Genomic DNA, 14,904 nt, shown 5'->3' with positions numbered 1-14,904 from the left:
GCTAAGTTCCACTACCAGCTTGACCATTAGTCACAAGACCCCACGGCCTGGGCAGAGATGCAGAGTGAATAAGGAACTGCGCTCTGGGCCACCTAGTAAGATCTTGGAATCATCTCAGGGCCACTTAGGCAGTGTGGGTGGCTCCCCACCGCCCCTGCTCCACCTTCCCCACCCACCTTCCTTAACTGCTCCCTAAATTCCCTGGTCCTATGTACTTCACATGATCAACACCTTGGCAGCTAAAGAAACATCCTGGTTTTAGCCGCTTGTCAAACCTTTCCTAAGCATATACATGCATGCTCAGTCGTGTGCGATTCTTTTGCAAACCTGTGGACTGTAGCCCACCAGGATCCTCTGTCCGTGGGATTTCCCAGGCAAGAATACTGGAGTGGGTAGCCATTCCCTTCTCCAGGGGATCTTCCTGACTCAGGGATTGAACCTGGGTCTCCTGCATTGGCAGGCGGATTCTTCACCACTGAGCCAAGAGGGAAGCCCTGCATAGGACATACTTATCCTCAAAAATCATTATTCATTATTATAAGAAATTGAACTGGGTGTCCTCCTTTTTTTTTTTTTTTTGCCCTAAATCTGGCAATCCTAGTTCCAGGGAAGAGTGGAATGGAATGGGCAGGGTTCCGTTTCTGTCCTCACTGATCCCAGCAGCCCTGCCTTCCTTCACAGAGCCTAAGCAAGCCAAAGTCCAGAAATGCTTTTCCTTTTATTTCAGAGAGAAGGAAAAAGAATCAGACATTTTCCCCACCCCACCCCCTTAGCTCCTGCCTCACCCAGAATTTAAGAAGAGTGAAGGAGGGACAGGGCCCAGTCTTCTGTAAAGCCTGCCCTCCCCCCAGCCCTCCCTTCCCTCAAAGTAGCAAGGTTAGAAAAAAATTAACTATGCTGTTCCTCCCCTGGCACTGGACAGAGGCCTCACTGCAGGCAAGAAGGAAGGGGAGGGGCAGATGAGGGAAAAGGACTTCCCTCTGGAGACACAGAAGTCCCCCTCCCAGGCAGAGAGGCCACCCCCAGCTGGCTGCGGGGAGGGCTGGAGGTAGGTTATGGGGCAGGGAGAAGAGAAGAGCCCTGAAAACCTTTTCCCTTTAACCTGACATATTTATATATTTACAGTTATAAGGGGGGGTAAAGTTTGGGGTGACACTGGTTCTTCAAAGGCAGGGAATGAAAGCCAAATAGCACCCCCGACTTGGTCACATTTTCCTGCCTCCTAGCTCCTTAAAACCTTCAGTGGGAAAAAGGGAAACAGGAGGTAGGGGGTGGAGGAAGGGAATGTTTGAGGGTCCTGAGCCCACAGCTCACTGCAGAAAAGGTGAGGCAGCAGAGCAGGCGCAGCTGGGTCCCACCAAGAAGAAAAGGGCCACCGATGCCCCACCTCTCCACCAGATCCCCACATCTCCACTCGGCCCCGGGGTGAGGGCTATGCCAGACCCATCTCCTCCAGCACACTGCGTGGCGACTCATCCTCCTAAAGCAGAGACAGGCAGAGGGTGATGGGGAGACACAAGGGCAGACGGGGTGGGGGTGGGGGGTGGGGAGGGCAGCAACCACAAGGGCAGACGGGGTGGGGGTGGGGGACACAGAGAGACACGAGAGAGAGGGGAGAGAAGCCCAAGTAAGCCCAAGGCTGGAATGGCTGGGGACCCTTCAGGGGAGCTCCCCAGTCTCCTGAGACCGCCCTGTAGAGCCAACTGAGGCAACCAGATTGAGTCCACCACCGCCCAGAGAACCCAAAGCCAGGAGCTTGGTGAGCAGGGGGCTCGACCTTACTAGCTGAAGGGAAGGGAGTAAGATGGGGGCTGGGGGGCTGGGAAACCTGCTTTCCCAGGGCTGCAGGTGGCAGATGGTTGGGTGGGACCTTTTTTTTTTTTTTCCCCTCCAGAGTCGGGGGGAGGCAGTAAGAAGTTGGAATCGGTCCCCGAGGAAAGGTGGACCAGACTGCAGAGAGATGAGTCATAAGGGTCTGAGCAGAGCACTAGTATCAGGGTGGGTGTGTGAGTGCCAGGGCACCTGTGTGTGTGTGTGTGTGTGTGTGTGTGTGTGTGTGATGGGGGAGCTAGACCAGTGAGGTGGCAAGTCGGATTTTACCCTTTCTGCTGCTGCACAGATGAGCCCCGCCCCCTCTCCCCCTCCTCAGAGCCAGCTCAGGCCGGCTTGCTCATCACTGCAGGTTCCGGTGACTCATCTCCTTGCACCAAGGCTCAGCAGTGGCACAGCAGAGAGGGGGCAGGCAGTAACGGGGTGAGGGCGGTGGTGTCGGATAGAAGAAAGAATCAACAACCAGGTGCCCTCGACCCCAACCGCAAATCCCCAGGGAAAAACCCTGCTTCTCAGCAGCAGAGGCTTTGAGTATGTGTGTGTGCTTTAAAAAAAGGGAAGACACCAGGGAAGAAAAAGAATGACCTATTGTGTGCCCCTTCTCCAATTCTCCGGGCAACCCTAAACGCCAAGAGAAGTGTGGGACAAAGGCGATCTGGCTGGGATGAGACACTCTGGGTCTTGGGAGAAGGAGGGGGAGGAATTGGTCCAGGCGGGCTATCTGCCACCCCCACTACCTCCTACCCTGAGCAGTCAGGGCTTGAGGGCCAGCTGGCCTGCCTGGCAGCGTGGGGGCCAGATGCCACAGGGAGGGGGGCCATTTTGGTAGCGGCGGGAAGGGGGCAGCTGGGGTCCACAGGTGAGGGGTCCAGGGTAGGGAGGGTGCCCTCGGCCACGGTCCTCTTCCTCCTCCTCACTGTCCGGGACCCGTACCTCCTGCAGCAGGTCCGCCTGCTCAATGGCCTTCAGAACACTCTTCTTGGAGGTGTCCTGGACGTCTCCCCCCATCAGAAACTCATCCAAGATGAAGTAGGCCTTCTCAAAGTTGAAGATGATGTCCAGCTCGCAAACCTGGGGGCCAGGGGAGGAGGCAGAGGTGAGGGTCAAGGTGCACTCTCCCCCCTCACCTGCACCCCGGCCTCCCCAGCTCTTGCCCCACCTTGGCTCTGTGGCCTCCATGACCACTTCTCTCCACCTTGGATTCTTGCCCCAGGTCTACATCCTCCCGACCCCGAGGCTTTCGTCTTGGGTTCGGCTTTTCCTTCTCCTTCTCTTGCCTCTTCCTCTGTGATCATGAGATATTCGTTGCTCAAGTCTACACTTGACCCTGACTCCTGTTGCCTTCTCCCCTAAATCTATGACACAAATCCTACCAGAGGTTGGGTCAGCTTCCCCACCCATCCCCATCCCACTCCCCGCACCCCCAGGTGCTGTGACAGGGCAGGGAAGGAGACTCTGGACCACAGAGTAAATGAGTTCAATTCTAGGCCACACTCTGACACTAACCAGCTAACTCTTAGTTTAGTTGAGTTGTGTCTGACTCTTCTGTGATCCCATATACTGTAGCCTGCCAGGCTCCTCTGTCCATGCGATTTCCCAGGCAAGAATACTGGAGTGGGTTGCCATTTCCTTCTCCAGGGGATCTTTCCAACCCAGGGATCAAACCCATATCTCTGGCATTGGCAGGAGGATTCTTTACTGCTGAGCCAGGAAAGTCTAGAAGGAAACCAGCTAACTCTACACGCCATTTAACTTCTCTGAGTCTGTTTTCTCTTCCAAAAATGGAGACACCAACACCTACTCATGGAATGAGGAGCAAACAGGAGAACCTGAAAGCTCTTTGTAAACTGTTCTGTGAAACACAAATTACGGAGTTATTACTATTCCCCGTCTAAGATATGAGCTCACTGCCAGTGCTCAGGCTGTAGCCCAGATCAGTTCATTCAGAATCTCTGGGGGTGATACCCAGGCATCACTATTGTTTAAAAAAAAACTCTCCAGAAGACTCCAAAGCAAACTCAAGGTCAGGAACCACTGATACTATCTGAACGTGGCCTCTGTCCTTGTGTGGAAAGTTTGAGCTGAGCTCTTGATGGATTGCTTAAGTGGCAGATTCTGGTTCCCACCCTTCTCCCGAGGGGGGCTGGTTAAGAGGCATGGCTAATAGGCTTAAGGCTTAAAGAGGGAGATTAATTACTGTTCTCACTGTTCCAACTTCCCCTCTCCCGAGTCAGGACAGAGACTGGAAGGGTCCCAGAGTCTGGTAGAAAAAGGGGATTGCTGGCGCGGAAACTGGGGTGGGTGGAGAGACTTACGCTGCCAAAGTATTTGTCCAGGAGCTCCACGTATCGGTGGATCAGCTCCAGCGTGATGAGCTCATTGTCTTGGCCCTCGATGGCACAGCAGAAGTAGAGGCTGGCGTATCTGAGGACAGGGACACAGGAGGGATGGATGGCTGGGAGTGCAGCCGGGGCTGCTTCGGGACCCAGGCATTCTGTGCCCGAACCTCCCATTTCCCCCATTCTTGATCTGTGTCCTTACTGGACATAGGCGGGGTGGCTCCAGGGTAAGCAAATAATAACCCACTGTGTCTCTTAGTGCCTCTCATAAACACAGGCAAAGACACAAGCTCTTTCCCTCTTGACCTTTGACCCATTCAGTTTGACTCAGCAAAAACCTGAGCCAACAAATTCACCTGCTCAGAGGAGGAACCACAAAGGGTTGGTGTGTCTGTGGGTGTGTGTATTGGGAAAGTGGCATAGGGTCCACGATTGTTCAGTGAGGCTGCAAAGGGGTGTGTGCAATCAGTACGATCGGGCCTTTGAGACAGAGGTAGGTGCATGAAGTAGGCACCAGGCTTGAGCAAAACCAACAGGGAACAAGACTCTCTTCAAGGTGAATTTGGAAAGTAAAGGCTGGCTGGAGTTCATCACTGCCTTCCAGATGTCCTTAGCTCTCAGCTCTCCCAGACCTAGTTAGTTAGTGTTAGCGACTCTCTAGACAGTAGCTTGCCAGGCTCCTCTTTCCATAGGATTCTCCAGGCAAAAATACTGGAGCAGATAGCTATTCCCTTCTCCCGGGGATCTTCCCAACCTAGGGATAGAACCCAGGTTTCCTGCATTGCAGGCAGATTCTTTACTGTCTGAGCCACCAGGGAACCTCTGCCAGACTACGGGACTGTCTATTTCTCAGCCAGGTGAACCCATCCCAGACCCCAATCAGGTAGGATCCAGGCAGGTCTGAAAGTAGGTGAGGAGTCACCTCTTGTAGACAACTTTGAGGTCCCTCCACTCCAGGAAGCTGCACATCTTGGGCTTGCGAGCCAGAACCACCTGCATAAGCTCCCGAACCATCTTCTTCCGCTCCTTGTCTGAGGTGGCCAGGTACCATTTTTGCAGCCGCAGCTTCCCCTGCCGGCTGAACAGCAGCATGAATCGCATCTGGGGGTGGGGGTGGGGGGTGGGTAGGGAGAGGAAGGAGGAGTCAGAGCCAAGGTTTAGAGCTTTGATTCTCTGAGCTTGTTTCCTCCAAAATCAGAGTCCCAAACTCTTCCCATTCAACTCTTCTCTCCTCACAGACCCTACTTTCTTCAAAACATCAGCCCTTCTGATCAACTGGGTATTCCCATCAGCAAGTGCCTTTCCTTGGAGGGGGCGTCAGAGCTTCTGAGTCTGTCGTGTGGGTTTGAATCCTGGCTCTACTAGTTGAGAAATTTGCCCTGGGCATTACTTCATGTCTCTGGGCTTCAGTTCCCCTGTGTGTCAGATGGAAATAATAAAAGTACCCACCTTACAGAGTTGTTAGGTGGAACTGACATAGGAAATAGCACCTGGCACGAAATAAGCACTATAACACCTTGGATGTCATTATTATTATGATTATGATGATGATGATGTCATTATTATTCCCTGACTCCACTGTTTCCTAAACTTGGTCTCCAAAGGTGGGTAAAATGCTAGCACAGTGATGAGCAACCCCTTAGTTGATGCCAAAATGTTTGCTTTCTTTCCTGCTCTTTCTACCCACACCATCCTAAAATCAGGTATTTTTTTTCCAAGAAGCTACTTCAGCCCTCTGCCCCATCCTAGCCATACACCCTAGCCAATGTCCCCAACACTCTGCCCTCCATTCCTATGCCCAGCGATATCTTTCATGTTAGCAATTGATACCAGGACCCCCTAGATTCCACCACCCTCCACTCTACTCAGCCATCCAGGCATACAGCCAGAGGTATTCCTTTTTCCTTCTTTTTAGGGTGCCTCCCTAACACGCCCACACTTTCCCAGATACCAGGTGATCAATTTCCCTTTCAGTTCTTCAGTTTGGACCCAGCCATTCTGGGTGGCTCGCCTAGGGAATGTTCCTGGAACAAGCACAGGAGGTGGAGCGGGGAGACGTGCAGAGCTCTCACTACCCCGTGTACCCCCAGTTTCCCATTTCTAGGGGGTGGGGGCTCCAGGCCACATCCTGGAGTCATCTCCCTCCCCCTGTAGCTCTTCTCTCCGTGTATGCCACCAGGGCTGGAGTCCTGGGTGTGTGGAACACTACTAGTCTAGACGGCTACAGATCAGAATTCAAGAGAACTGTATTTTTTGCTAGCGGGGAAGGGGAAGCGCTGCTAGCGTGGCCGGAGGGCAAAAGAGTGGTGCAAAGGAGGCTAGGATGGGAGGGTGGGCCAGGGAGCAGGAAGACGGAAGGCCTGCGTTCCGGAGAGACGATAGGGTAGGGGGGCGGAGAGCCAAGAGCACCGGAGCCGGGAAGCCAAAGCCTGGGTCCCAGAGAGCAAAACTCGAGCCCACCCAGCTTCCCCCACTTCATCCCCGCCTCCAGGTGGGCAGGACGACAAACCGAGGCAGGACGTCCACTCCTCGCACCCGGAACGATCCCCTCCCACACACCGCCCTCCCCGCCGGCCGCCGCTCCACTCTGGGCTGCACGTGGACGGAGGGTCTCGGAGACAGGCGACCCCGCCGCCTCCGTCCGCCAGCAGGCCCCCGAGCCCCCGTTCCTCGCGCGAGTTCCCTGCGGCAGTGAATCGGACCCCTGAGATCGCGACTCGCGCGCTCCCCCTGGCTCCGGATGGTCCCGCTGCCCTCTAGTCACCTCCCTCTGGCCCTACAAATGCGCCCACTCCCCGCCGCTTCTCCCGAAAGCCATTTCCAGCTGCTCTTCCTTCCGAGGCTGGCTCGCCCACCCGCCCAGGTAAGTCAGGGCCTCTGAGAACTGGAGGAAGGAAAAGAGCGGCTCACACAGAGGGCAGCCCCCAAGGACCCCTGCAGGTACAGCCCACGCCCCTCGGTCCCCCCTCCCCTCCCTCTTCGCACAGCCTACCATCCTGCAGCCTCCGGCCCTGCGCGTCCCTCTTCGGCCACCGTAGGCGCCAGCTCCACTCCCTTTCTTACCCTTTCGCCTCCTTCCCTCCCTCTCGCTTGAAGCCCCGCCCCGTCCGCCGGGGCGCCGGGAATCCGTGCGCTGCGTACTGCGCAGGCGCCGACGCTGCGGGGCGCGCGGGCGGGGCCGGAGTCGGAGAAGCGGTGGCCATGGCAACCAGGTCCTTGACTTCAGCTTCGAGTAGCCCTGTCGTCATGGTAACAAGGCTGTCTTGTGGGCTGGTTGGAAGATGGGGGAGGAGGACAATGAGGTCCTCGAGCTTTAGAACCTAGGGGGAAAAAGGCGGGAAAAGGGGTGAGAGGTGGATAAGATGATCCCTGGAGTTTGTGAGGAAGTAGGCAATGGCAAGCCACTCCAGTACTATTGCCTAGAAAATCTCATGGATGGAGGAGCCTGGTAGGCTGCAGTCCTTGGGGTCGCTAAGGGTCGGACACGACTGAGCGACTTCACTTTCACTTTTCACTTTCACACATTGGAGAAGGAAATGGCAACCCACTCCAGTGTTCTTGCCTGGAGAATCCCAGGGACGGGGGAGCCTGGTGGGCTTCCGTCTATGGGGTCACACAGAGTCGGACACGACTGAAGTGACTTAGCAGCAGCAGCAGCAGGGCGATTTAATGGAAGGGATGTGGGCGATTGAGAGGGAGCAGGGTGGAAACTATCTGTAGAGAAGGAGGAATGACGAGGAAGGCAAAGACAAAAGGTGGTGTTGGGGCAGGTATGAGAAAAGTATGGAGCTCAAAATAGATATCTACTGAGAACCTGCTAGATGCAACAACACTCAAAATAAGCGAAAGGTGTAGGTAATGAGGCAGACGAGAAATAGAAAGAGAAGAGGAGAAGCTGATAGAAAGTGATGGAAGGAAGAGGATGAGAAACATGATTAAGAGGAAAGAAAGAGGAAGAAATAAAGAAAATCTTGAAAAGTTAGCTTGGGTCAAAGCTAAAAAGGGACAGTGTAACCCAGACACGAGTGTAAAGATGAGATGGAGGTAAATTGCAATACATGTGTTTTGAGAGGATTTGCAAGTGTGAGTGTTTGTGTCCACACGCTAAAGGACTTTGCATATACATGGATAAGAGGAAATCTTAAATTTTGTCATGCCAAAAGCTTAATGGTATATTTCTAGACAATTGTTGGTAACTAATGATGCCAGTACTCTTGCCTGGAAAATCCCATGGATGGAGGAGCCTGGTGGGCTGCAGTCCGTGGGGTCGCTGGGGGTCGGATGCGACTGAGTGACTTCACTTTCACTTTTCACTTTCACACATTGGAGAAGGAAATGACAACCCACTCCAGTGTTCTTGCCTGGAGAATCCCAGGGAAGGGGGAGCCTGGTGGGCTTCCGTCTATGGAGTCACACAGAGTCGGACACGACTGAAGTGATTTAGCAGCAGCAGCAATGATGCTATTATTTTTGAGTAGCACTTGAAGCAATTGTTGGTGAGGCCCTATCTGTCTCCACTTTGTGTTCTTTTCTTCTTACTCTTTTTTATGGAGGTCATATGCTTTAGTTGCAAGAGGGTGGGCTTAATTCACCTGCGATGCAATCTGGTCTCTGACCCTAACCTGATGTACAGTCTCAGGTGGGTCATTTAAACCTCCATTTCCTCATTTAAAAAATGAAGATAGCAATACCAACCTTGCAGGTCTGATTTGAGGCTGGATAGTTCACTTTTCACTTTCACACATTGGAGAAGGAAATGGCAACCCACTCCAGTGTTCTTGCCTGGAGAATCCCAGGGATGGGGGAGCCTGGTGGGCTTCCGTCTATGGGGTCACACGGAGTCGGACACGACTGAAGTGACTTAGCAGCAGCAGCAGCAGAAAGTATCTGAAACATTGTCAATAGTTGATATTGTAATATCAATAAAAGTAGTAATTACTACTATTTGCTTTTCCCAACTTCTTTCTTCTAGTACTTTTTCGTCATCCTTTCTTTTTCATGTCCTTTTCTCCTCTGCCTATGTCATAGGCTTGCCAATGGCATAGATGTTGGCTGAACTATCTTGGTGTTATTTTTTTAGGTCAGAAATAACATCAATAAGGTAAGTTGTTAGAGTTAGAAAGGGTACTTTGTTACAGAGTGAAAAGAAGGGATGAGAGTGTGTAAGAAGGACAGAAGGCAAAATAATAAAATGCGCTCATGGGGGAGAAGAGAAGGCTGTTTATAAAGAAGTAATAAGCAATAAGGCAAAGAAGAGATCTAGGCAACAGCCCGAAGAAGTGGGGAAGACCCAGAGATGTAAGCTCCGACACTCCTTGAAAAGATGGCATTTTCTAGAATTCCTTATCTCAACATGCTGTGCCTAGCTTCAGAGAAGATAAGATTCATGAGAGAATTGTTAGACATATGGGTTTTGCTCATGTAGAATCATAGACCTAAGTGTTTTAAACTAGCTAGAAGATGGACTACGTTTCTTCATTGTTAGTGAATGATATACATAGATAATCTATGAGTTAGTGGCTCCAAAAAACTTGTATCTGCAGCTAAGTTTGGATTTGATGCAGTGGGAAGTTGGGAGTCATTATGATTGTCCAAGCTGGTGAATAACTTGGTAAAAACATTTTCAAAAGGTTAATCTTATAGTAATGGGGGTGGGAGGAGACGGGGACGACAGAGAATGAGATGGCTGGATGGCATCACCGACTCGATGGACATGAATTTGAGTGAACTCAGGGAGGCCTGGCGTGCTGTGATTCATGGGGTCGCAAAGAGTCGGACACGACTGAGCAACTGAACTGAACTGAACTGAATATAGGGACAATTTGAAAGAACAAATGGAAGACTTCAAGATCATCTGGGACAGGGGTCCCCAACCTCCAGGATCTAATGCCTGATGATTTAATGTAATGTAATAATACATTACATTGAGCTGATGTAATAATAATTGAAATAAAGTGCACAGTAATTGTAACGTGCACGAATCATCCCGAAACCACCCCTAGCCATCCATGGAAAAATTACCTTCCATGAAACTGGCCCCTGGTGCCCAAAAGGTTGGGGACTACCAGTCTAGGAGGCAGTTTTTGAAATCTAGACACAAAGATGAAATGAAAAGTGAAAGTGAAAGTCACTTAGTTGTGTCTGACTCTTTGGGACCCCATGGCCTATACAGTCCATGGAATTCTCCAGGCCAGAATACTTTCCCTTCTCCAGGGGATCTTCCCATCCCAGGGTTTGAGCCCAGGTCTCCTGCATTGCAGGTGGATTCTTTACCAGCTGAACCACAAGAGAAGCCCAAGAATACTGGAGTGGGTAGCCTATCCCTTCTCCAGTGGATCTTGCCAATCCAGGAATTGAGAACCGGGGTCTCCTTTACCAACTTAGCTATGAAGGAAGCCCATGGAGTTGGACAAATTTGAGAGATACCTGTAATGGGCCAATCAATTGAAGTTGCGAACTCATCTAAGTAGAGAAGGAAGAAGAATCAAAGATGAATCTGAAGGATTAGTGGTGCCATTTATATAAATGGAAAAATAGAAGAGGTGAGATTCTCCTTCATAGGTATGATTGGTGTTTGTATTATTATCTGGCAAAGCCCATGCTGACACCTTCCTGAGCCTTCCCTCATCTGGTTGTAGAAGTCGTTCCTGTAGTGGGTGTAAGGCGGATCCAGATGGCCCCTGAAGCCTTTCGTTTCTGAGTCTGTGATCTGTCTGTCTCCGTCTTATGATGATGCTCCCTGCAACCATTTTTGGCTCATTCTGTAAGTAGTCATTGTTCTCTGATGATGTCATTTGGAGTCATCTCTGGGGTTTTTTTTAACTTCTTCTTTTTTTAACTAAGCAACTGGGACCTTATCGTATGCTGTTCCTAAGAGTCCTGAATACTTTGTGTGGTAGATGTTTGCCATTCCTTTTCACTTCCCTGGCTCTAAACCCCCTTCCTAGGGTTTGGGAATCCTCACATTATGATGCCTGGGGAAACAGCACAACCTCGCAGTGTAGCATTTGAATTTGCTTTTTGTGCCCACAGCATGAGCCTGTCTGCTGGACTCGACCAATCCATGCACCAACCTGGACTTTGATCTAGGAGGGAATGAGGTGGGGATGGGGTAATGAGGACAGGTTAGGGTCCTGAATACTTTGAATTCTGAATTCAAAGTATTGAATTTGAATTCTGAAGGGTCCTGAATACCTCTGAATTCTGGCAGAGGGTCAGAGGACAAAACCTAGGGCGCAGGTGGAGTGGCATAGATGGCAGCGTCCTGTGCTAGCAAGGGGTACCACGTAGGCATCCCATGATTTGTGATTTGGGCCACTGTCTCTAGCATGAGACCTTCTGCTGGTTCTCTGGCCCTCCTGACAATTCCTTGAGCTCCCCAGTTTCCTTTTGTGTTTCATTTAGCCAGAGTTGGTTTCAGTCCCCGGTAACCCAGGACTCTGATTGGTAAACTTGGTAATCAGGTTGTATCGTCCGCTGACCACACATGTGAGTTGGCCCCACCTGTTCAGCTGGTTTGGAAGCGCCTCGTGGGATGGCGTCTTACTCATCTCTTATTTCTTTACAACCTGTCACAGTGCTGGTTGACTGACTTCAGTTATGACTGGTGTGCCTGGTTACCTCATCTAGATTTTTAAAAATGTTTTTCATCTATTCACTTATTTTTGTCTATGCTGGCGCTTCCTCTCGTTGTGGTGCGTATTGCAGTGGCTTCTCTTGTTGCGGCCCTCGGGCTTCAGCAGTTGTGGTTCAGAGACTCCAGAGCTCGTGCTCAGTAATTTTGGTGCGCAGGCTGTTGTCTCGAAGCACATGGGATCTTCCCAGATCAGGGATCTAACCTGAGTCCCCTGCATTGGCAGCTGGTAGACTCTTAACTACCGGACCACTAGGGAAGTCCTAGACATTTACATCTTACTTCTCACCCCAAATATGCTAAATTCTAATTTCTAAATAGTAGTACCTATCTAATATCTATTATTCCCGCTGGAAGACAAGCTGTCTTCATTTTCTTTTTCTTTTAAAAATGGTTATTTGACTGCACCAGCTCTTTGTTATGGCAGGCAGTATTTTTAGATGCAGCAGGTGAGATCTAGTTCCTTAAACCTGAGGTGGAACCTCGGTTCCACTCCATGCATTAGGAGCGTGGAGTCTTAGCCACTGGACCACCAGGGCTTCATTTTCTGTTTCTCCTTTGCCGAGCACAGTGCCTGGTACGCAGCAGGTGCCACCATTTTTTGAATAAATGTACTGGATTCCCCCACCGAAAAGTTCCATTGTCATCTCAAACTTCCTTTGCCACAAATGAGTACCTTCCTTCTCCCTTCCCCTGAAACCATCCCATCTCTTGTTTTCCCAGCTACCTTTTTCTCAATTTGCAGACTCTAAGCCTTGGACATGAAGGGTAACAAAAAGCATGGCTGTTCAAGGGACAAAGATCAGACTGCTTGGTTAGACTATGAGAATGTGTATGAAGAAAAGGGAAATCTACTGGCTAGGTTATCAGAGGAGGGAGGCAGCAGTCTGAAAACCACCCTGGTGACTTGGGACTTCATTCTCAGGTGACCTGAACCTACCTTGCTATTACTTATTTTTCTTTGTGATTTTGTTCACATTGTTTTCTGGAATGCCCTGCCATTCCCTCCCAACAGACCCAAATCCCTCTTATTCCTCCTATAAGTCTGAACCAAGCAGCCAGTCCTGATGACCCTTTGCACTCCAGTCTAGACCCCAGTGACTATTTCTACAATGCTCCTTTCAACCATTTTTGCAGTGACTTCCAGGTGGCACAGTTGAAAGAGGCCTGCTGATGCAGAAGATGCAAGAGACACAGGTTCCATCCCTGGGTTGGGAAGATCTCCCGGAGGAGGAAATGGCAACTCGCTCCAGTATTCTTGCCGGAAAAATTCCCCGGACAGAGGAGCCTGGTGGGTTACAGTCCATGAGGTTGCACAGAATCAGACACGACTAACTGAGCGACTGATCACACAGTACACGCGCAACGTTTCAGCTTTTAGGTGTCTGTTCTCTGTAGATGCAGGCAGACCTTATTTTATTATGCTTTGTTTTATTGTGTTTCACGGATACTGAGGTTTTTTTTTAATGAGTTGAAGGTTTATAGCAACCCCATGTTGAACAAGCCTATTAGCACTATTTTTCCAACAATATTTGCTCACTTCGCGTCTCTGTGTCACATTTTTGTAATTCTTGCAATATTTTAAACTTCTAAATTACTATGATCTTTGTTTTGGTGACCTGCGACCTTTGATATTACTGTAGATGCAGTGGAAAAAGCAAGAGAACTAGAAGCGGAGCCTGAAGATGTGACCGAACTGCTATAATCTTGCGATAAAACTAATGGATGAAGAGTCTTTTATTCCAGGTGAGCAAAGAAAATAGTTTCTTGAGACAGAATTTACTCCTGGTGCTGCCGCTGTGAAGAAGGCTGAAGTGACAAGAAAGCAATGACAGTGTTACATAAACTTAGCTCATAAAGCCCCGGCAAGGTTCGAGGGCACTGCCTCTCATTCTGAAAGAAGTTCTGCTGTACGTGAAGTGCAGTCAAATAGTATTGCATGCTACGGGGAAATTGTGAACGGGAGAGTCAATCGATGCAGTTGATCGTTGGTGTCCTATTTTAGGAAATCGTCACAGCCGTCGCAGCCTTTAGCAACCACCACCCTGACTAGTTAGGAGCCATCACCATCAAGGCAAGACCTACCACCAGCAGAGAGATTAAAATGATGATGGTTAGTATTTCTTATCAATAAAGTATTTATAAAGTCCATACATGTTTCTTATTTATTTTGAGGTAGAATTGGTATGCAACATTATGTTAGTTTCAAGTGTACAACATAATATTCGATATTGGCACACACGACAAAGTGACCCCTACAATAAGTCTAGTTAATGCCCCACCACCATAAAATTGACCCCCTTAAATCTTTTTCCCCTCCAAATTCCTTCCCCTCTCATAAATAGATAATCTGCTCTGTGTGTCTGTGAGTGTTGTTTTGTTTTCTTTCCTTTCATTTATTCTTGGTTTTGTTTTTTAGATTCCACAAACAAGGAAACCATACAGTGTTAGTCTTTCTTTGACTTACTTTACTTAGCAGAATACCCTCAACTTCCTGCCGTCCGTGTTGTCACAGACAGCAAGATGTCCTTAACTGTGTAAAGTCCATACATTTTTTTAGACGTAATGTTATTGCACACCTCATAGGCTTCAGCACAGTATAACTATAACTTTTACATGCACTGGGAAACCGGAAAAATCTGTGTGACTCGCTTTATTTCGAGATTCTGGAACCTACGGTGTGTATCTCCAAGGTATGCCTGTACCTTGATAATAAGAAACAGTTTTAAAAGTGCTCAGTTTTAAAAGTGCTTCGCACACAAAAAAGTGCTTCATAGCCCCCAGTATACAGACACGTTTAAAGAAAAACGTGTTAAATTTATTGCAGTTCAAACTTGGCAAGATGATGGTGGAAGCCACAGTTGCTTTGCTTCAGAAACTTTCCACTGGAGTCAAAGCGACCTCTGGTGGCCAGGGGACAAAAGGCTGCATTCAGGACGCTGGTGTTCAAGCTGGAAAGGCACAGGTGTGCCGGCGGGATGCCCTGGTGACGGACACATGAGGGCAGCAGCCTGGACCCTGGCTGTGTTTGAGCCCTCCTGTGTGTTCAGGACAACCTGGGTTCACTGATGTCACAGAGAGGCGGTGCAGCGTAATGCCCGG

The 14,904-nt window shown here is 49.8% G+C and overlaps 1 protein-coding gene and 1 long non-coding RNA gene across 3 annotated transcripts; one reads left to right on the top strand and one right to left on the bottom strand.

Annotated features, from left to right (window-relative positions):
• Positions 1 to 760: 760 nt before the first annotated feature.
• Positions 761 to 7,288, bottom strand: AP1S1 (adaptor related protein complex 1 subunit sigma 1). Its single transcript, XM_055410129.2, has 5 exons — positions 7,162 to 7,288; positions 5,092 to 5,270; positions 4,146 to 4,254; positions 2,764 to 2,901; positions 761 to 1,480 (listed from the first exon to the last, which is right to left on the bottom strand). Exons 1-5 carry the CDS (start codon positions 7,162 to 7,164, stop codon positions 1,433 to 1,435), a joined length of 477 nt encoding a protein of 158 aa, XP_055266104.1. The 5' UTR covers positions 7,165 to 7,288; the 3' UTR covers positions 761 to 1,432.
• On the top strand, positions 6,482 to 13,944 carry LOC129545660 (uncharacterized). Of its 2 annotated transcripts, XR_008683737.2 has the most exons (5): positions 9,617 to 10,711; positions 10,808 to 10,932; positions 12,940 to 13,093; positions 13,446 to 13,548; positions 13,808 to 13,944. It is a non-coding gene; the product is annotated as an uncharacterized LOC129545660 (long non-coding RNA). The 2 variants fall into 2 exon arrangements; XR_016036581.1 differs by lacking the exons at positions 9,617 to 10,711; positions 10,808 to 10,932 and adding an exon at positions 6,482 to 7,032.
• Positions 13,945 to 14,904: the final 960 nt, after the last annotated feature.

Source organism: Moschus berezovskii, chromosome 27 (genome assembly GCF_049115385.1).
Source record: "Moschus berezovskii isolate FMDL1 chromosome 27, NW_MosBer_1.0, whole genome shotgun sequence".
In the NCBI taxonomy this organism is placed as follows: domain Eukaryota; kingdom Metazoa; phylum Chordata; class Mammalia; order Artiodactyla; family Moschidae; genus Moschus; species Moschus berezovskii.
The sequence above is the reverse complement of the archived record's forward strand: the minus strand, read 5'-3'. Positions and strand labels throughout refer to the sequence as shown.

What these genes read in the sequence shown, in the direction of transcription:
- AP1S1 (XM_055410129.2), bottom strand. An exon ending in TGGACAAATACTTTGGCAGC is followed by an intron (nt 2,902 to 4,145) that starts GTAAGTCTCTCC and finishes CCTGGCCCCCAG; the next exon opens with GTTTGCGAGCTGGACATCAT. An exon ending in AGGCGGACCTGCTGCAGGAG is followed by an intron (nt 1,481 to 2,763) that starts GTACGGGTCCCG and finishes TCTCTGCTTTAG; the next exon opens with GAGGATGAGTCGCCACGCAG.